The sequence below is a fragment of the Muntiacus reevesi genome, chromosome 12 (genome assembly GCF_963930625.1).
Source record: "Muntiacus reevesi chromosome 12, mMunRee1.1, whole genome shotgun sequence".
NCBI classification, from domain to species: domain Eukaryota; kingdom Metazoa; phylum Chordata; class Mammalia; order Artiodactyla; family Cervidae; genus Muntiacus; species Muntiacus reevesi.
Genome location: NC_089260.1, coordinates 11660821 through 11682724, shown reverse-complemented (window position 1 = coordinate 11682724; position 21904 = coordinate 11660821). Strand labels below are relative to the sequence as shown.

Sequence of the window (21904 nt, the reverse complement as noted above, 5' to 3'; positions counted from 1 at the left end):
ACAAAAGATCATATATTGTGTGATTCCATTTATGTGAAATGTTAAAAGTAGAACATTTTGTCCAGAGACAGAAAGTAAATTAGTAGAAGTTACCTGAAGATGAAGTGGTTGGGGGTGGCAGACAGAAGGTGTGAGGTTTCTTTTTGGGGTGATGAAAATATTCTAAAATTGATCGTGATAACAGTTGCACAACTTGGTGATTATACTAAAAACTGTTCAATGGTACACTTTAAATGGTGAACTTTATGGTATGTAAATTATGTCTCAATAAAGCTGTAACCAAAAAAGATTCATGTATAAATAAAAGACAACTTAAAATTCTAAGAATTTTATTATAGAAACAAAACAAGGAGTATAATTAAGCATGAAATAAATAATCTCATTCTTGATAAAAGTACATTTAATATTATAAACTAGTTTATAACCCAACTTTTTAAAGAATTTCTGTTTACTGAAATTAACTTTTATTCTTTTGTGAAGATGTATCCTTAGTTACAGGAAGAACACAATCTAAATATACATTGTTGTAGATACCATTCAAAAGTCAACATACATAAAAAAATCAATTGTATTAGATAGCTAACACACACATGAAAAAATGCTCAACAATGCTGATTACTAGAGAAATGAAAATCAAAATGACAATGAGTTATCACCTCAGACTGGTCAGAATGACTATCATCAAAAAATCGACAAACAATAAATGCTGAGGAGGATGTGGAGAAAAGGGAACTCTTGCAGTGCTGGCAGGAATGTAAATTGATACAGCCACTATGGAGAACAGTGGCTATACAGAACAGTGTGGAAATTTCTTAAAACACTAGGAATGACCAGAAATGACTCAGAAATCCCAGTCCTGAGCATCTACCCTGAGAAAACCACAATTCTCAAGGACACATGTACCCCAAAGTTCACTGCAGCACTATATACATTAGATGGGACATGGAGGCAACCTAGATGTTCACTGAGAGATGAATAGATAAAGAAGTTGTTAAAAAAAAAAAAAAAAGAAGTTGTGATACATATATATATAATGGGTAACTACTCAGCCATAAAAAGGAACAAATTTGAGTTTGTTCTAGAGAGGTGGATGAACCTAGAGCCTGCTAAACAGAGCGAATGTAAGTCAGAAAGAGAAAAACAAATACAGTACATGAATGTACACACAGGGAATCTAGAAAGACAGTACTGATGACCCTGCTTGTAGAGCAGCAGGAGAGGTCAGACACAGAGAACAGACGTGTGGACACAGCACGGGAAGGAGAGGGTGGGACAAACTGACAGAAGCACGGAAACACACACATCACCACGTGTGAAACAGACCAAAAGCCAAAGTGAAAGCTGCTCAGTAACGTCTGACTTTTGGCCCCACCATGGACTATACAGTCCGTGGAATTCTCCAGGCCAGAATACTGGAGTGGGTAGCCGTTCCCTTTTCCAGCGGATTTTCCCAACCTAGGTCTCCCACATTTTAAGCAGATTCTTCACCAGCTGAGCCACCAAAACAGAGAGCCAGTGGGAATTTGCTGTATGATGCAGGGAGTTCACCCCAATGCTCTGTGACAACCCAGAGGGGTGGGATGGGAAGTTGGGGGGCAGTTTAAGAAGGAGATGTATGTGTACCTACGGTTGACTCATGACGCTGTACAGCGGAAACCAACACAGTGTTCTAAAGCAATTATCCTTCAATTAAAAGTAAATAAATTTAAAAAAGAAAATTCAGTTGTATTCATCTTTGTTAAATAGCTGTACAAAAGCTATTAATTTAAAATATGAAGGGGTTATTTATTAGATATCATACATTAGAAGTATGGAATGTATGTTTCTTTTTGATGCTATTATTTCACTATTGTGGTCAGATGTTCAGTGTATCTCTTATAAAACTGCACATAAGATTATATTTGCCAAAATTAGAATGTGCTAACTCTAACAGACTTACAAAACAGAAATGACTCAGAAAGTCCTTTATGCTAAATTCAGCAAATCTGGTCCTAAAATGTCCTTTTTTTAAAATTATGGTAAACAAATGTATTGTTTAGAAATCTTAATGGATGGAAAATAGTTGAATCAAATATATTCTTTTGCAACTTTCACATTTAATTTTATTTAAATTGTTAATTTTATACATTCAAAAACTAAACAATGAGCTATTATTTCAATAAGAAATTGTTCAATTTTAATTGCAACTTTTCAGGCTGTAATTTTAATATATATTGGGATCTAAAACTATCAGCAAACAGTAAAAATAAAGTATATTTTAAAAACTGGGAAAAAAAATAAAAAATGGACAAATGAGAAAACAGACTGAGACGCAGTAGCCATTTTGCTTTACAACAGGTTCTTAAATGCACAGAACAGTTCATTTAAATACCCTTTAAATATTCATGCACGTAAAGTAAATTTACAAATAAAACTGATTTACCTACAACTTTTAAAAACCCAATAATTTTATAAAGAGACATACTGAAAAAAAAAAAGAGATACTACTTTTACCCCCAAAAGGTAACAAAATGTTTTAAAAGCTCAAAAATAAAAAAAGGCAAAAAGCAATTGATTTCCCTCAAACGACAAAGTTTAATAAGATGGTTGTTCGCTGTTCAATAAATTAATAGCGTATTTTTTAAAGCATATTTTTCAGCCCCAACTTGTAACAGACTTTGACCTCCATCTCTACTTTTCCTTTAGTCAATCTAGACTGTGTGGAAGAGTGTCATATTAGGCTTTTAGCAACATGAGTTAATGTCCCCAAAAAACATGCTGTCTACATACTCAGAAAGTAACTAAGAAAAAAATTTGTAAGTGCAATGCATACTCCCTAGGTTGTAAAACTCTACCAGTCTAACACAGATGCCAAAGTCAGAAAACATATAAACATATAAACCAGTCAATATCATACATCTTATCAAGTAAGTTTTATCTGTTGGATTGTTTGGCATTTGGGAAGCTAAATAAATTAATTTAGCAGGCTAGAAATCCCATCACTATCTTTAACAAAGATTTGGTTACTAATGAATTAAAGTTAATAGTGAAAATAGTATACTGAGGATTCTTTCTCTGTGCTTAAATTAATGATGAGGGAAAAGTTACCAAAATTTTCTTATGAAAATGAAAGAAATGGATACTTTTTTAATAATAAAAAGTAAACTTTGAAATAAGGAGGTTAAGGCACTTATTTCCATGGTGTTGCAACATCAAGGGCAAAGTAATGTTTTTATTTCTTTGAGAAATTCCTTCCACCCCAAGCCCACAAACTTTGCCCCTTTCACAGTAGATCTCTACTGTCAAACCTAACCCAAATAGAACTACTTGCAGAATTCTTAATCATTTGTTACTTTACAAATAAGTAAGGAAATTAAATGCTCAAGTTTTCTGGCACTATTGTTTTAACTAGAGCTAAAATAGAAGCAAATAAGCTTATCTTCCATACCCAGTATTATTATTTCTATAATAAAGCTCACAGTTTTCAATTGATGCTAAATGAAAAATTCATTATTTAAAAAAATCAATTAAAAGCTGCTCCAAACCTGTTTTATTTAAGAAATAAGTTGATAGAAGCAAAAGCAACTTACTAATATGTCAAAAACAAAAAACACACAACAATCAAAATTCAGCGTATTTGATCATAAATAAATCAGTAAAAATTCAATTAAATATTTCATGCTACACAGAAAGTAGGTTGTTCTATTTCCCTTTCAAAATATGCAAGCCATCTTTTCAATTACATTGTTTTACATGCTGCATCTAATCATAAGTACTACCATGTACTTCTGTACACTGTGTACTTAGGTAACTATGGTAATATTTTTATAAGGCTTGAAGCTAAATACTAGTGACTCACTATTAAGATGTACAGAGAAGCTGAAATGGCCTGCCTGTAGCTATCTTAATTGCTAAACATTACATAAAAGCATGACATGAGAACCAATAAAACTAATGCACCAGACATACGATACTGCCATCAAACAATTCTTAAGCTCCAAAAGAACAAAACATCTGAGTTAGTCTAAGAATGCATGAGCTCTTGTACTTTTAAAAGATATATTACAGAACATAAAGATAATGGAAAGATACTCCTTTCTAATATAGTAATTTAGAGTGATGAAACTGCAATTTTTGCAGCACTATAACCAGTGAAAAAAATTTAAATCTGTTCACTTAACAGGTGTATAAGGTGAAACTAAACATGCATCCCATTTTATTAAAGTGATACACCCACCCTGAAACTCTTTATAAGGCCACATTAATCATTATAGAATTTCTTTTAAATATAATTAAAAAGATAAAAAGGAACACAGGTTGTGGAACTGTGCTGTGAATTTTATGATAATTGTCATTTTGTTCTTAATGAAAACCGTACCACCATTTCACAAGGAACAGTACTTGTGTTTTACCACAAATGCTTGTCTATGCAGAGGCATGTTGAACAGCACCTACACATATCTCCAGAAATTGCTGCTCACTTTAGTGGATATATTCTCATTCTGATAGAGATTTAAGTTTTTACTTCATACTTCAATAGAAAACACATGAATAGATTATATACTCCATATCCATATTTTTAAAAACCTTGAACGTTCTTTTATTTTTTAACTTAAAGCAACGTTCTTTTAAATATCTGTTTTAAAAAATACATAGGTAACAAGAGTTAACTGCTTTATCATGATTAAATTGGTATCAAATTTATGGATGTAAGTGAAAAAACTAACCACTTAATAGTCATAATATAGTGAAATGCAATATCAAGCACTATATGTCATTAAGAAAGTGCTCACATATAAGCAGTAGATGATGAGAGCTATATCATGGAAAATCTGGATATATCAATATATATCCTTAAAAATCATTTTCCTTTATATAATTTCCATTTTAATTTAAATGCCACAAATTCTCAGTGAACATTTAAATTTGTTTTTTATTTCAGCTCTATTATATATCATGAAATACCTTCAGAGACTGCCTTGAGGGTAAGGATAATTCTTTCTTTCTATTCTATAATTATATCACATTAAGTATTTGTTAAATGTTATGTTTGAGATACTCTGACCTTGAACATATTCAAATTCAAGGCTAATGTTATGATGGAAAGAAGATTTATGAGGAAAATTTTACAACGGTTTGGAAGGTAAAATCACAGCAATAACGAAAACACCTGGCTGGAATACTGCAGTGTGGCGGATTTTACATTTTACTGAAGCACAGTAATGTTTGATCTTCTTTCCCCCACAGAACTCTAGATCCAGTTAACAGCAGGAGGGAAAATCAGCAGCAACAGTTCAATGTCCACACTCTGATTTCCAAAAGATACCACGTACGTAGAAGAAAATTGTATTTTACTTCAGGTGATATGTAAGTCTTTGAAATGAAGGCTCTGCTATTTTTCAAGACTGAAAGGATATCACAGTGTTGATTTTATATACAAAGTAGGATCTGTTCCAGTATACTCTAGTGAAATAATTCACATAGGGAGAATAGTTAATTTTGACCTCATGACAAAATCGTCCATGTTTTGAGTAGGTTAACTTGTCACCTTCTCCACAAACCACCTATCAAATGATATGAAACATAATGTTAAAAAGGTTATAGGAGAAATGCAATCAAGGTACAAGTGACTATATTTATATAATATATATATATTTTTGTTAAATATGGAGGATCTCACATTGGTTAGCAAACATCTCATATTATTCAGCAAATAAAAGCCTCTTCATAAGTTACCATGTTCAGTAAATTCTTGAATTTCCCACTGAGATTGAGAAACCAGCATAGAGTGTTTTCCAATTTTTAAAAGATTTAATCCTAAAATTTAGAAGGCTATGTCTATTATCATTCATCTGAAGAATCTTATGGAGCCTACCGAAGCTAAGAAATGGACATATATTCTTAATGTACGTTCATATTCTCCTTGTGCAGGACTGACTCATAACAGTACATTTCTGTGACTAATCAGTAAATCCTTTACATTTTCACTTTAATGACGTTCACTAAGACAGCTTAGCTAGCTCAAAGAGTTTCCTACAATAAAAACACTAAATATCCTAATGCCTTGGAGAGATGTCAGAGAATCAACTTTAAGAATAAAAGAAGAGATTAGCTTTAAGCCTGTGCCTGGAATTACATGAAAGAAGTAACCTGACCTTCAAAATGGTGCAAGAGGGGGTCCAAGAGCAGAATAAAACTCTAGACAGCAATACAGCAGTAATTACTAAATGCGTGCATGCTCAGTCGCTCAGCCACGTCTGACTCTTTGCGACCCCGTGGACTGTTGTCTGCCAGGCTCCTCTGTCCATGGGATTTTCAGGCAATCCCTGGAGTAGGTTGCCATCTCCTACTCTTATTACCAAATACCTGATGTTTAATAAAATTCCATTCTGTCACCAATTAAGCCAAAGATCACAGACATCAAGCACCAAGAGAGAAAATTCAAAATACATGCAGCAGAAAACAGAGTAAGTTTATAAGATTAAGAGGTCATGAGGTCAATTTCTCTAGACTCTCCTGGCAAGGGCGCAGGTTTGGTATGTGGGGAACTAAGATCCCACATGACTCGGAGCATGGCCAAAAAAACACCCAAAGCAACAAACTAATTTCTCACCTCCAAACTGGTCTGGAATGATTATGACAAAGCTATTTAATTAGGTAGAGAGAGAGAAGTCTTGGCTGCAGTCTGAATAGAATATGCAATCTAAATAAGAATGACCTATTAAACTTTAAGATCCTCCACCCCCAACTTTCCCAGGAGTAAAGGTACCCTTTCTAGTGCCTAATTACCAGATATACAAACACTAATTACTAAACATTGACAAACTCCCCTGTCAAGTCTTAGTTGCCAGGTATTTGGTATATACACTTCAGGCTGAAAAGTAACGCAGCTTGGTAAAAGGGCAAAATCAATGAAAACTGAAAATACAGTTAAATCCTAACTAAAGTAGTTCTGAATACACTAATTTTATGGATAATAGGGGCTCAATGTACAAGACTATGTTAATTTAATAAACAATTTTTCTAGATATGAATCAAATTATAAGAAATTTCTCAAATAAGAATATAATAAAACAAACAGCTGCTCTTTATATTACAATGTTAAAATAAAATCATAATTCAAAACAAATTATCTTTTGTTCATAAATGTATAACATGTACAAGTACAGACAACTATTATGAGTCCCGGTATTGATAAAAATTTTTTTTTTTTTGCAAAATTGTCCAACTTTTCTTTTGTACATTGCAAAAACACTTCAAACTACTTTTAATAAGCTCCCCCACTGTTACATCTCTAGAGAAGGAAATGGCAACCCACTCCAGTATTCTTGCCTGGAAATCCCATGGACAGAGGAGCGTGGCGGGCTGCAGTCCACAGGGTTGCAAAAAGTCGGTCACAACTGAGCACATGCACACACTATTACATAATTTTTAATCATATTCTTAGTTAAGTTCCCAAAAATAAAGTTTGAAAATACGATTACAAGTTTAAATAGTCATTTTTCTCAAAAAAAAAAAAAATTAAAACTTTACAAATGGTTACTTACATGGCCATTTGCAATGTCTAATAAATCTTTAACCCGACAGCCTCTCGTGGTTCCCACTTCATTGCAGATAGCATCTTCTATTATTAGGTAACTAGCCTTGTACGATGTCAGTATTTTATAAATATCCTCAGCAGATCGCTTTGAATAGATTTGATAGATCTGAAAGAAAATAATTAAAACAACAACTTTAAAAGACATTTAAAACTTCTATTTATCAAACACTGAGCATCTACTATGTTCTTAGTACTATCTGTGGAAAATAAAGATATTCACTAAGACTTGAATCCTGTCCTCAATAAGCTTATGTTCATCTGCTCTTGGCTACTTGTATATCTTCTTTAGAGAAATATCCATTCAAGTCCTTTGTCCATTCCTTCAATGCTATTGACATACAGTATTGTGTATGAGTTTAAGGTGTACAACATGTTTATTTGATAAACTCATATGCTGCAAAACAATTTAGCACCATAGCTCTAGCTAATATTTGCATCATGTTACATAATCACCAGTTTTTTGTGTGTGTGTGGAAAACATCTAAGATCTATTCCCAACAACTTCCAAATCTACAATACAGTATTATTAACTTCAATCATCATGCTGTACATTAAATCCCTAGAATTTATTCATCTTATAACTAGAAGTTTGTACTCTTTAACCAATATCTCCTCATTTCTCGAGGTCTCTCAACCCCTGGCAACCACAACTCTTCTGTTTCTATGAGGTCAGCTTTTTTAGATTCCATAAGTAAGTGATATCATATAGTATTTGTCTTTTTCTATGACTTACTTCACTTAGCATAATGCCCTCAATGTTTATCTACATTTTTGCAAATGGCCTTTGTCCATTTTTTTAATTGGGTGGTCTTTTTATTAGTGAGTTGTAATAGTTCCTTTAATATTTTTATTACCATGTACCAAAGTATTTAATACTCATTTTATACATGAGATAAAGTCAGTGAGGTTAAAAATAATTTGACCCTTGTCACAGTACTTGAAGAATAGGCATGCTTAAAACCCATGCCTTGATTACATGGTGTTTTTTCATTACAATTTTGCTGATCTTATTAGATAATAAGCTCTGGATCTTATTACAATAGATAATATATTTTTTTTCAGTTTTTCTGAAATGCTAAACTTGGAAAAGCCATAAAAGTTAGGCCAAAAGTATCACAGATTGTCCTGAAAATCCTGAGGTTTGTAATCTAGACTGGACAAGATCCCAGTCTATCTGCAGGATATTCAGCAGCTGCTGATGACATGTTCTGGTTGCTGTCTATTCAGCAACTTCAGGTCTAATATCCACTGACATGCTAGATACTCATTCTGTGGGATACAGAATGTGACTACAACAAGAGGAAGTTTCTCACTCACTTCACCTGCTAAGTAAGTTCATGTGAATGGTTCTATCCTATCCAGTTTATACTTATTTGTGTATTTTATACACATTTTTATTTATTTTCAAGTCTGGGACAACTGTAACATACTACTGAGGCATGTTAAAAAAAAATGACTTCGATGCAATGGCAATAACATTACTGGTAGACTAGGGTGTGACTTCTCAACCTCGGTGCCATTAACATTTTGGGGCATATAATTCTTTGTAGGGACCAAACAGAGGCCGTTCTGCACACTGAAGGATGTTTAGGCATTCCCTGGTCTCTACCCTGTAGGTGCCTGTAGAACCCCCTCTCCAGCTGTAACAACAGAAAATGTCTCCAGACATTGCCAAATGTCCTCTGGGGGCACCGTCATTCCAGGTTTGAGAATCACTGGCCTAGGAGATTATACAAAGATTAGTCACATGTTATGAATTATAGATTGTGGTGTCTAATTCAAATGAAATGATATCATTTATGGACTTCAATTTGAATTTTAATTTAAAAACAAATTTATTCAGTACTTTGCTATGTACTAGACACCACAGAGAAAGATGAAAATTTTGGGAAAAAATTGGTTCCTTTTCATATAAAACTGAAAACTCTAAAATGTTTAAATTTAACTAGAATGTAATTAGAAGTCTGACCTAATTACATGTGATTCTGAAATTCTATATTAGAATTCAAAAAACAAAATTATTAAAAAACAATAAAAAAATAACAAAGAAAACAAAGACATGTCAGAGTCTATTGGTTTAAATCCACCAAAAATACAGTTTAGGAAGGAGCTTCCCAGGAGGCACTAGTAGTAAAGAATCTGCCCGCCAATACAGGAGACTTAAGAGATGCAGGTTTGATCCCTGGAGTAGGAAATGGCAACCCACTCCAGTATTCTTGCCTGGAAAAATTCCATGGACAGAGGAGCCTGGCAGGCCCCAGTCCATGGGGTTGCAAAGAGTCGGACATGACTGAGTGACTGAACATACACTAGGTTTAGGGATACGCTGTGATGTATCTTCTAAGCAGCGCTACCTATCCAAGTGCAGCGAATATTAATCAAAGGTGACTCTTATCTCCTAGATGAATCACTCCCAGGTAGACCTCCCCATCTCTGACCTCTCCCTCGCTTCAGCTGTTCTATAACCTTAATAACTCCCAAGCATTCCTAGGTTTATACAAGGTCTTTGATAACTCCCAAATGCCTTGAAGGGTAAGTCTAAATACTTAAGTATGACCTTCCAGGTCCTTCAGAATTTGGCCTCTTATTTTCTAGTTTCATGGCCAAACAAATTTCATGGCTCTTGGGACTTTTTCAATCTGGAATCATTGTATTATTTTGCTAAACAAGTTTCTAAGTCATCCTTCAAATCTGTCATCAAAGGAATGCCCCTTATGAAGACTTGGATTTTTGTAGGCAGAAGTGACTTGTTTCTGCCTTTGAACTCCTCTCTGTACTTTCTGTGATTATATGTGAATGTGCGTGTACACAAAGAATTATAATATTAATAGTACATAATTATAATAATAGCTAACATTTAAATTTTACTGTTTCAGATAGAGTGTATTATCTTATTTAATTCTCCTAAGTAGAATTAGGGTCAGAACTATTATTTCCAGATTCAGAAACTTGCTCAAGGTCACAAGCTAGTATCTGGCAGAGGTATCATTTAAGTCCAGATACTCTAATTCTAGAGTCTGGATTCTTAGAGTCTAACCTCTGTATTACAGTCTAACTTCTATGCTGCTATACTTCCTACTTAGCATAGAGTATACTTAAAAACTATATGAAATTCTCTCCAATTGAAAAACAGAATATTTAGAACTCAGGTTCAATTGGTCATTACTTCAGATATGAAGTTACATTTACATCTAAACCAAACATTCAAAATTATAAATTCTCTGAAAGAGAAGCAATTAGATACCATACAAATGTTACACAAACTAAGTTATTAACAATAGCCCATACTGAAAACTAAATCAGTGCTTTATAAGCAATAATAGAATTTTGGCTTAGAAATACAAAGTGTATAAAGACATTAACTGAAAGCCTTCCTTCAATAATTTGAGAACAATGATATTCTCAAAGATGTTTCCCTTTGTAAACTATTACACATTAGTCCCTTGGAGCCTTGTGGGAAATGAAATGTTTCTCCTAGAAACATATCAATACTTTTCATAAAAGAACTTCATATTCTAATGTTGGTCCCTCTTGGTTAAATGTACCATACAGCTTTTAAAAAAATTAAAACTAATTAAGTCTTCTGAAATTGTCTGGATTTTCCTAGCTAACCCAAGGAACATATACATCATTATAAAACTATACTAAAACGTCTTATAAAAAAGATCCCAATGTAGAATATAAAATGCCTTACGTTTTCATTTCTCTTGAGAAGATCATCATCACTGTAAAGAGGCAAGCTTGTCACCATCCATCCGGTGCATAATTTAATCACACCCATTAATTGTGGACTTCCTGCAAACACAGCTGCAACTGGAGCTTGCCTTCTGCAAAGAACCACAAAGATTCACACACTGAAAAGGTAAGTATACTATTTAGTTAACCAATCTGTATCAATTCTGAAATACCAAGCAAGTTAAAATGGATTGTACACTTAAGTTTTAATGTCAGTTTTAATTTCATTTCATTTTTTGATTCATTAAAAAAAATGAGCAGCTATTAAGTGTCAGAAATTGTTTAAAAAGAGAAGCGGGAGGACAAGGTCACTGCTTCCAAAACAGAGCAGGGGAGAGGACAAATACATCTGTTGCCATCTAGGTCACGGGGCGATAGTGCAGGGAAACGGAACAGGGACAGTTCACTGGTGATGCTGTGAATTCTCAAATTCATCTTTGGCAGATACTAACCACCATAACCCAGCTCCTTCCAGACGCACCTATCCTCCTGTTCCTTCCCTGCCTTTACCCATGTGTCTGGCTCCAGTTACACATGAAGGACTTTTCTCCTCTAAATCATAATTCCAAAGTCCCAGATGGATGCCCCTCACAAGACAGATCCCAAAGGGCTGCTCTAATGTCCCGACTTATTTATTCCTCCCTGTATTCAACAATCAGCATCCACCTACTGGATAAAACTCTGAGAGTAAAGAGGACACAGCCAGTGTCCTCAAGGAGCACCTGGTGATGGGGAAACAAAAATGAAACAGAAAAATCACATCACAGTAACATAAATGCTCAATCATTTGATGTAAAAGGTCCAATGTTTAGGCCTTTGCTGTTTTAAAAAATATTGTGGTAAATCATACATGTAAATGTGACTTACTTTTTTTTTTTTTTTACTTACTCTTTTGTTAACAACAGAAGGCTATACAGTCAGTGTTCCACAAAGGTAAATACAATTCACAAAAAAATATTAACGGGCGGTAGTTAAGGATGATCTAAAATAATAATCTTTATACATACAAGAGGTGTCGTCATAATAATGAGACCTTACATATAAGACCTATTCTCACTTTCAAACTGTGGTGCTGGAGAAGCTCTTGAGTCCCCTGGGCTGCAAGGAGATCAAACTAGTCAAGTCTAAAGGAAATCAACCCTGAATATTCACTGAAGGACTGATGCTGAAGCTCCAATACTTTGGCCATGAGCTAAGAGCCTGAAAAGACCCTGATGCTGGGAAAATTGAGGGCAAGAGGAGAATAGTGTGACAGAGGATGAGATTGGTTGGATGGCATTACTGACTCAATGGACATGAGTTTGAGGAAACTCAGGGAGATAGTGATAGAGAAGCCTGGCATGCTGCAGTCCATAGGGTCGCAAAAAGTTGGACACGACTTAGCAGCTGAACAACAACAATTCTCATTTCTATTCACCTATTCTATAAAATTAATTCTTCATTTCTAGAAACAGTTTTAATCTTTTTCTCTGTTTTATCCTGGTCTTTTTCTGATAGTATTTTGTTCCTTTTTCAAGTATTAATTTCCTTATCTATATGTTTAAAATTTTTCATATTTTTTATCAGTCTCTATTCGTGGGGTAGACTGGTTGAAAAAAATGGTTGCAATGATTCTTTCCCCATAGTTATGCTCTTGGAGGAAACTCTAGTTTCCATCATGTGACTTGCTTTGGCCAATAGGACATTAGCAAACACAATGTGAGCAGACTTAAAACATGCTGCTCTAGGGAGCTCTACAACCACCATCTTGTGAATCAGCCCAGTCTCACCTGGGCTGGATGACGAGAAGTAAGTGGCTAAGTCAATTCCATGCCCTCAGCTGACACTACCCAGCCACAGACACGTGAGGGGCCAGGCCAGACTAACCAATTCCACATGAGCTGGCCCAGTACCTATTGCTTCCACTCAGTTGATCACGGAAGTGGTGCAAACTAACAAATGTTTATTGCTTGTAAGTCACCAACTTTTATGAGAGTCCACTGTGCCGCAAAACCTGACACAAATTTTATTATCAGAAATTGCTAGAGGTCTAGTTCTATTGCTTATCATAAATGACAGCAATATGTCTTGCTGTGTCAAAGTGTTTCTTCATGTGTTTTGTAACTTTAGAACTTATCTCCATGAAGCTTTATTTGTGAAATCCTGGGTAGCCTGGGTTGAGGATTTTATTAGGCACTCCAGACCATCCAGAAATATCTTGATGCTAATTTCTTGATACAGGGTTCCCTGGATTAAACAAGTATAATTTCAAGCTACAGATATGTGAATTCACATGGACCGCTACAAATTCAGAGGAAACACTTTATTTTTGACCAAGAGCTGAGGCCAAGGAAGACATGCTTTCTTACCATCTTTTTCTACCACTTGCTGGATATTTTGAGTTCATCCCTTCACTGACAGTATGACCCTTTGAGGGTTCCTTGGTCCTGTATGTATTAATATGTTAGGGGATGGAATAGGGTGTTTCAATTACAATTCCCCACTTGCATAGGTCCAAGAGCACATCTCCTGTCACCTTAAAATCTGCATGAGTATCAAAATTAAAAATGTTGTTAACTTTGGTTATCAACACTAGAAACCCACCGTTCATTCACCTCCAACCCTGGTTAAAAGAAGCATCTCTTGACTATCTAAATAAAAGGATATTGATTCCTTTTTATTCCACATTTCTAGATGCTTAATAGCTAGAGCTTCACATCTCAACTTATCAATACTGTACTTTTGATGGAAACAAGTTCAATTAGAAAATTAGAATTATATGTCTAATTAAAAAACTGTCCCTAAAAATATAGGGTAAAATTCCTGACTTTCATGGAAAAAGGATTACCTTATTATTCCCCCTGAATCTATTAAATAGCATGCAACGATTAATTAATAGCTTAACAACAGTCTCAGGTAATTCAGTTCTTACTTTATCCAGGTCATAAGTTCCACCGTATCTGGGTCATAAAATTCTTGTAGTTCCATTAGTTCTGTCATTAATCTTGGAAAAAACTAAAATACAAAACAAAAACCCCGAAACCTGTGTGTAAGTATTTAGAAAGTTTGAAGCTTTTTCAAAGTATTTCCAAAGACTAAGAGGCCTGCTTGTGACAAACGCTATCACAGCACTGTTCTCACAGAGGAAATGGCACAGGTCACTTTACTTTCTCTTAGTTTCCTGTTCATTATTCTCGGTCCAAATAATCTACCGCTTGGTTAATTTACTACCTATACTCAATACATAATTTTAGCATCACCAATTAATCATCAGTTGTATCTTTCATGCACATCACACTGAAAAAATAAGTAAACAAATAAATTTCAGGTTAAGTCAAATAATTCACAGGTTTACTGGCAATTAATTTCATGTCACATTATGGTAAGGTAAAGAATTTATATTACTTTGTAAATATTTAAATTTTGGGGTTGCCAAAATGCTTTTTACTCTTTACTAGTAAATACTATTTATTCAGCTATTTCCTTTGTCAATTGTAATAGTCTAACAATATTAGACTATAGAAAATTGCATCAGATGGCACTCTAAAAATGTTTTAACTCTTCTATCATGATCCTATTGGTAGAAAATTCAGTATTATTTATTATATCACATTTTATTTTGTTAAAATACTGTCCCAATATAAGTATCCCACACACACATAAAAATTTATCACTACCTTATAAACAACATATATTTTAACCTTATGAAAAATTTAACTTTCTTACCTCTTTCCATAAGCTGAGACCTATTATAGTGGGCACAGCCATGCTCAAAATAAGAGCCTAAAATGTTAAAGCAAAAAGCGTTATGGATAAATACACTTCAGAATATACTTCAGAGGTACTAGACAATGACTCTATGACCAATCAAATATTCTTACAGTTATAACAATTTCAGAGAAACTGGGAGTCAGCATGGAACCTAGTTCATAGAGTAAGATGGTGATGACTACCGGTGGCTCAGACGGTAAAGCCTCTGCCTTCAGTGCAGGAGACCTGGGTTTGATCCCTGGGTCGGAAAGATCCCCTGGAGAAGGGAATGGCAACCCACTCCAGCAATCTTCCCTGAAGAGTTCCATGGACAGAGGAGCCTGGTGGGCTACAGTCCATGGGTCACAAAGAGTCGGACACAACTGAATGACTACCACATAAACAATGGATTTAAGATATAACAAGTTGGAGGTAAAGTGAGACATACATATTTACTGTATAAATTTAAGGCAGAACATAATGCTCATCACAACATTTCAAATAGCAAGTGAGTATCTGATTTTCCCAGGAATCTAACTTAGGAAGTTTACAAAAAACACTGGATTGTAAATAAATAAATAGCTATCAGCAGCAAAAAGACAATGAATTAACACAGGAAAAACAGTCAGTACATACCAGTATGCGTGTGTGCTCAGTCGTGTCCAAGTCTTTGCGACCCCATGGACTGTAGCTCGCCAGGCTCCTCTGTCCATGGAATTTTCCAGGCAAGAATACTGGAGTGGGTTGCCATTTCCTTCTCCAGGGCATTTTCCTGACCCAGGGATTGAACTTGCATCTTCTATGTCTCTAGCCTGCACTGGCAGGCTGGTTCTTTAATACCAGTATACTACTATGCTAAGAATATATAAATTCCTCTGGAAAAAGGTTAGCAAAATACAAGAAAACTATTATTAGAGATAATAATTTATCAGCTTTCCGCCAAAACCTGTTCTTCGTACTGTCCCATGGCAATTGGGTGACCCCACAACCTAGTCATTCAAATGCCAAACCTAGGAAACATCTATGATTTCTCCCTATTCTTCATTCATCCATACTTTACGAAGCACCAAATCTTATATTTTTTTCACTTCAGTATAGAACAGTATTAAATAAATGGGCTTTGGAGCTATAAGAACTCCAAAGTGGGTGTGAATCGTGATTTTATTACACTTATAAGTTATACGATATTGGGCAAGTTAATTAATCACTTTAAGCCTTCGTTTCCTTGTCTATAAAATACAGATAATGAAACTTGCCAACAAGGTCTTTGTAAGCTCTGAATAGCATATGAAATGCTTCAAACAGTACCTGACACATAGTAAGCTCTCATCGCTTCCTCCTCCATGGCCTGTACCTGGTTTAAGGAGGTTCAACCTCCTTCCTGGTTCAAGTCTATCACCTTTAAGCCTATTCTTCATGGAACTTTAAGGGTGGGCTGAGAGAAAAGGTAAGGCTGACTTTCTCCCACCTCTGCATAAACATGTCAATGTGTTCTGAATGCCTGTGGGATAACACCAAGTTCAGCAAAACACTCAAAGACCTCAATGACCTTACCCTCCTTGATTCCTCCAGTCTCATTTCTTCACGACCCTTACCTCACGTTTTATGTGCCAACAAAATTAACTGTATCATGCCTTTTCTTCGCCTCTGACTTTACTCCCTTTGCAAATATCATGTACTTTGCAACCGGTGTTTCTTCCCTCTACCATGAATACCCCTTTTACCCTCATCTTTCAAACCTCAGAATTGAAGTCCTCTTTCAGGGATTAAAAAAAAAACTGAATTAAGCAGGCCTTCTCTGTTCCAACAGCACCCTATTAATACTCCTTATTATCTCTTTTTATGACCAGGAAATGGTCCACTTAATGAAATTAACCTTTTTTAACTACACTGCACACTATGCGAAATCTTAGTCCCCCAACCAGCAATCAAACCCATGCCCCCGACAGTGAAAGCTTGGGGTCCTAACCACTGAACCACCAGGGAAGGCCCCAAATCATGTTTTGTCTTTTTATTTCAAGCACATTATTCATAGCAGGTGATTGTGGTTTTCACACAATCACAGAAAACCACAATCACAGAAAACTAACTAATCTAATCACATGGACCACAGCCCTGTCTAACTCAATGAACCTATGAGCCAGGCTGTGTAGGGCCACCCAAGACAGACGGGTCATGGTGGAGAGTTCTGACAAAACATGGTCCACTGGAGAAGGGAATGGCAAACCAATTCAGTATTCTTGCCTTGAGAACTCCATGAACAGTATGAAAAGGCAAAAAGACAGGACACTGAAAGATGAACTCCCCAGGCCGGTAGGTGCCCAATATGCTACTGGAGATCAGTGGAGAAGTAACTCCAGAAAGAATGAAGAGATGGAGCCAAAGTAAAACCAACACGCAGTTGTGGATGTGACTGGTGATGGAAGCAAGGTCCGATGTTGTAAAGAGCAATACTGCATAAGAAACTGAAATGTTAGGTCCATGAATCAAGGCAAATTGGAAGTGGTCAAACAGGAGATGGCAAGAGTGAACATCAACATTTTAGGAATCAGCGAACTAAAATGAACTGGAACGGATGAATTTAACTCAGATGACCATTGTATCTACTCCTGTGGGCAAGAATCGCTTAGAAGAAATGGAGTAGCCATCATAGTCAGCAAAAGAGTCCAAAATGCAGTACTTGGATGCAATCTCAAAAACAACAGAATGATTTCTGTTCATTTTCAATGCAAACCATTCAATATTACGGTAATCCAAGTCTATGCCCCAACCAGTAATGCTGAAGAAGCTGACGTTGAACAGTTTTATGAAGACCTACAAGACCTTCTAGAATTAACACCCATAAAAGATGTCCTTTTCATTATAGGGGACTGGAATGCAAAAACAGGAAGTCAAGAAACACCTGGAGTAACAGGCAAATTTGGCCTTGGAATACAGAATGAAAAAGGGAAAAGGCTAATAGAGTTTTGCCAAGAGAACGCACTGGTCATAGCAAACACCTTCTTCCAACAACACAAGAGAAGACCCTATACATTGACATCATCAGATGCTCAACACTGAAATCAGACTGATTATATTCTTTGCAGCCGAAGATGGAGAAGCTCTGTATAATCAGCAAAAACAAAACCAAGAGCTGACTGTGGCTCAGATCATGAACTCCTTATTGCCGAATTCAAATTTAAATTGAAGAAAGTAGGGAAAACCACCAGACCATTCAGGTATGACCTAAATCAAATCCCTAACAATTATACATTAGAAGTGAGAAATAGACTTAAGGGACTGGATCTGATAGACAAAGAGTGCCTACTGAACTATGTATGGACAGAGGTTCATGACACTGTCTGTACAGGAGACAGGGAGCAAGACCATCCCCAAGAAAAAGAAATGCAAAAAAATTAAAATGGCTGTCTGAGGAGGCCTTACAAACAGCTGTGAAAAGAAGAGAAGCAAAAACCAAAGGAGGAAAGGAAAGATATACCCATTTGAATGCAGAGTTCCAAAGAACTGCAGAGAGAGATAAGAAAGCCTTCCTCAGTGACTAGGGCAAAGAAATAGAGGAAAACAGCAGAATGGGAAAGACTAGAGATCACTTCAAGAAAATTAGAGATACCAAGGGAACATTTCATGCAATGATGAGCTCAATAAAGGACAGAAATGGTATGGACCTAATAGAAGCAGAAGATTAAAAAGAGGTAGCAAGAATACACAAGAGCTATACAAAAAAGATCTTCATGACCCAGATAATCACAATGGTGTGATCACTCACCTAGAGCCAGACATCCTGGAATGTGAAGTCAAGTGGGCCTTAGGAAGCATCACTACAAGCAAAGCTAGTGGAGGTAATGGAATTCCAGTTGAGCTATTTCAAATCCTAAAAGATGATGCTGTGAAAGTGCTGCACTCAATGTGCCAGCAAATATGGAAAACTCAGCAGTGGCCACAGGACTGGAAAAGGTCAGTTTCATTACAATCCCTAAGAAAGGCAATGCCAAAGAATGCTCAAACTACTACACAATTGCACTCATCTCACACGCTAGTAAAGTAATGTTCAAAATTCTCCAAGCCAGGCTTCAACAATATGTGAACCATGAACTTCCAGATCTTCAAGCTGGTTTTAGAAAAGGCAAAGGAACCAGAGATCAAACTGCCAACATCTGATGGATCATTGGAAAAGCAAGAGAGTTCCAGAAAAACATCTATTTCTGCTCTATTGACTATGCCAAAGCCTTTCACTGTGTGGATCACAATAAACTGTGGAAAATTCTGAAAGAGATCAGAATACCACACCACCTGACCTGCCTCCTGAGAAATGTGTATGCAGGTCAGGAAGCAACAGTTAGAACTGAACATGGAACAACGGACTGGTTCAAAGTTGTGAAAGGAGTACATCAAGGCTGTATATTGTCACCGTGCTTATTTAACTTAAATGCAGAGTATATCAATGAGAAACGCTGGACTAGATGAAGTACAAGCTGCAATCAAGATTGCCGGGAGAAGTATCAATAATCTCAGATATGCAGATGACACCACCCTTACGGCAAAAGCGAAGAAAAACTAAAGAGCCTTTTAATGAAGGTGAAACAGAAGAGTGAAAAAGTTGGCTTAAAGCTCAACATTCAGAAAACAAAGATCATGGCATCTGGTCCCACTACTTCATGGCAAATAGATGGAGAAACAGTGGAAATAGTGGCAGACTTTATTTTGGGGAGTTCCAAAATCACTGCAGATGGTGACTGCAGCCATGAAATTAAAAGACACTTACTCCTTGGAAGAAAAGTTACGACCAACCTAGGTAGCATATTAAAAAGCAGAGACATTACTTTAGCAACAAAGGTTCGTCTAGTCAAGGCTGTGGCTTTTCCAGTGGTCATGTATGGATGTGAGAGTTGGACTATAAAGAAAGTTGAGCACCAAAGAATTGATGTTTTTGAACTGTGGTGTTGGAGAAGACTCTTGAGAGTCCCTTGGACTGCAAGGAGAGCCAACCAGTCCATCCTAAAGGACTCAATCCTGAGTTCATTGGAAGGACTGATGCTGAAGCTGAAACTCCAATACTTTGGCCACCAGATGCAAAGAACTGACTCATTTGAAATTACCCTGATGCTGGGAAAGATTGAAGGCGGGAGCAGAAGGAGACAACAGAGGATGAGATGGCTGGATGGCATCACCGACTCAATGGACATGAGTTTGAGTAAACTGTGGGAGTTGGTGATGGGACAGGGAAGCCTGGCGTGCTGCAGTTCATGGGGTCGCAAAGAGTCAGGCAAGACTGAGTGACTAAACTGAACTGAACTGATTCATAGCAGGTACAGTGTAAACGTTCCATTCACACTGAAAACATACCATCGTTCTAAGTCAAACCAAGAAAAATGTTATAACACTTAATTTTTGATAGCCTCTCAAATTATTGATTCACTTAATTTTTTTTTACCTTCTATTTTTTAAGGATTTTGCATTGAAACACACTACTTTTATAATCAGAAATTATGGAAAAAATATTTTCCTCAGAATCTCTTTCTCTTTTTCTCTACCTATAAATCATAAAATGATTTACTCATGCTATTTCAATTGTATTCAACATGATTTCCATTAATATACTTGAAAGAGAAACAAGAACTTAACACAAAATAATGACTCACCAACAACACTGGGTGTACAGTTCGTAATCGAAGCCACTTGAAAAGTGTCATCCAAAGTTCAGGAGAACATACACCAAATGCTGCTAACATGCACACATAAGGAGTCCATAGGTATTTCAAGCTGGAAAAGACAAAAAAGAGTCATACATTAGCTATTCTATGAACATCATTATTATATGATTTCTCTATTCTGAGTTGTTTCCTAACATTCATGAAAACACCACAATGTTAAGGGAGAGTGAAAAAGCTTACCCTCTAATTTTCAGTGACAGATAGTTACTTCTTAAATAATCAAGAGACATGTGGGTTACTAAAATGAGGATTAGGCATTAATATAGTTGAGGTGTAGTAAAACTACTCTTGGAGAGAATATAAATTGTTTCTCCTCTTCAGAAGGCAATTTGGCAGAACCTATAAAATAGGTTTTAAATAGCACAAGACAATGCCATTTCTAGTAATCTAGCTTACAGATATAATAGCATAAATATTAAAAATATGTTGCTTTAATTACAAAATAAATAGAAACCTAACTATCCTTTAATAGGTACTGATTAAACAAATCCTTATGAAAAACAAAAAAGCAAACTGTAAAATCTTACGTATATTGTTACCCTAGTTTTTTTGGTGCCTTTTTCCCCCCTAATGGACCTATATACAGTATAGTCAAAAGATAACATCAAGAAAGATACGGCTGACAGTTGTGGCCTTTGAGGAGTGAGATGGAAGGATTTTAATTTTTTACTTCATACATTTCTACACTGTGTTTGTTACATGGTCTGAAGTGTATTACTTTTGAGATTAACATTTTAAAAACAGAATTGAAAAACTGGGGCTCTTAACTTAAAAAGATTAAAATTCCAGGTGTACAGAAAAATCAACTTGCATAAATAAAAGACAGAACATTACTCTAAGTTGTAACTTGTAGCTGTAAGAGTTGATGGTAAAAGCTGAAGACAGAAGAGGAAGAGTGAGAAAAATTTGTGGACGCATTGCTTCACACAGATTAACAAAGAAAAACAACATCTCAAAGGATAACTTTTGTAGTTAATACTAAGAAAACAAAAAGACCTTTCCAAGCAATATTCTTTTATGACACACTCTACAGAGACTAGAAGAATATGAGGCCAGAGTATAAATGTGAACTATTTTGGTTTTATAAAATTAGGAAAGCTGTGAAATGGGGAAAGCAAAGTAACATTCATTCATCTGATAAGTTATTGAT

The 21904-nt window shown here is 35.7% G+C and overlaps 1 protein-coding gene across 2 annotated transcripts in view; it reads right to left on the bottom strand.

The window, feature by feature from the left end:
* Window positions 1–312: 312 nt before the first annotated feature.
* Window positions 313–21904, bottom strand: part of DPY19L4 (dpy-19 like 4) — a 62492-nt gene continuing 40900 nt past the window's right edge. For both annotated transcript variants that reach the window (XM_065902653.1, XM_065902654.1), the window contains 6 exons: window positions 20683–20803; window positions 15020–15076; window positions 14226–14308; window positions 11274–11406; window positions 7527–7685; window positions 313–5543 (listed from right to left, as the gene is read on the bottom strand). In XM_065902653.1, coding sequence (XP_065758725.1) covers window positions 5379–5543; window positions 7527–7685; window positions 11274–11406; window positions 14226–14308; window positions 15020–15076; window positions 20683–20803 — 718 coding nt within the window. In that variant the 3' untranslated portion in view covers window positions 313–5378. The remainder of the gene's footprint in view (window positions 5544–7526; window positions 7686–11273; window positions 11407–14225; window positions 14309–15019; window positions 15077–20682; window positions 20804–21904) is intronic.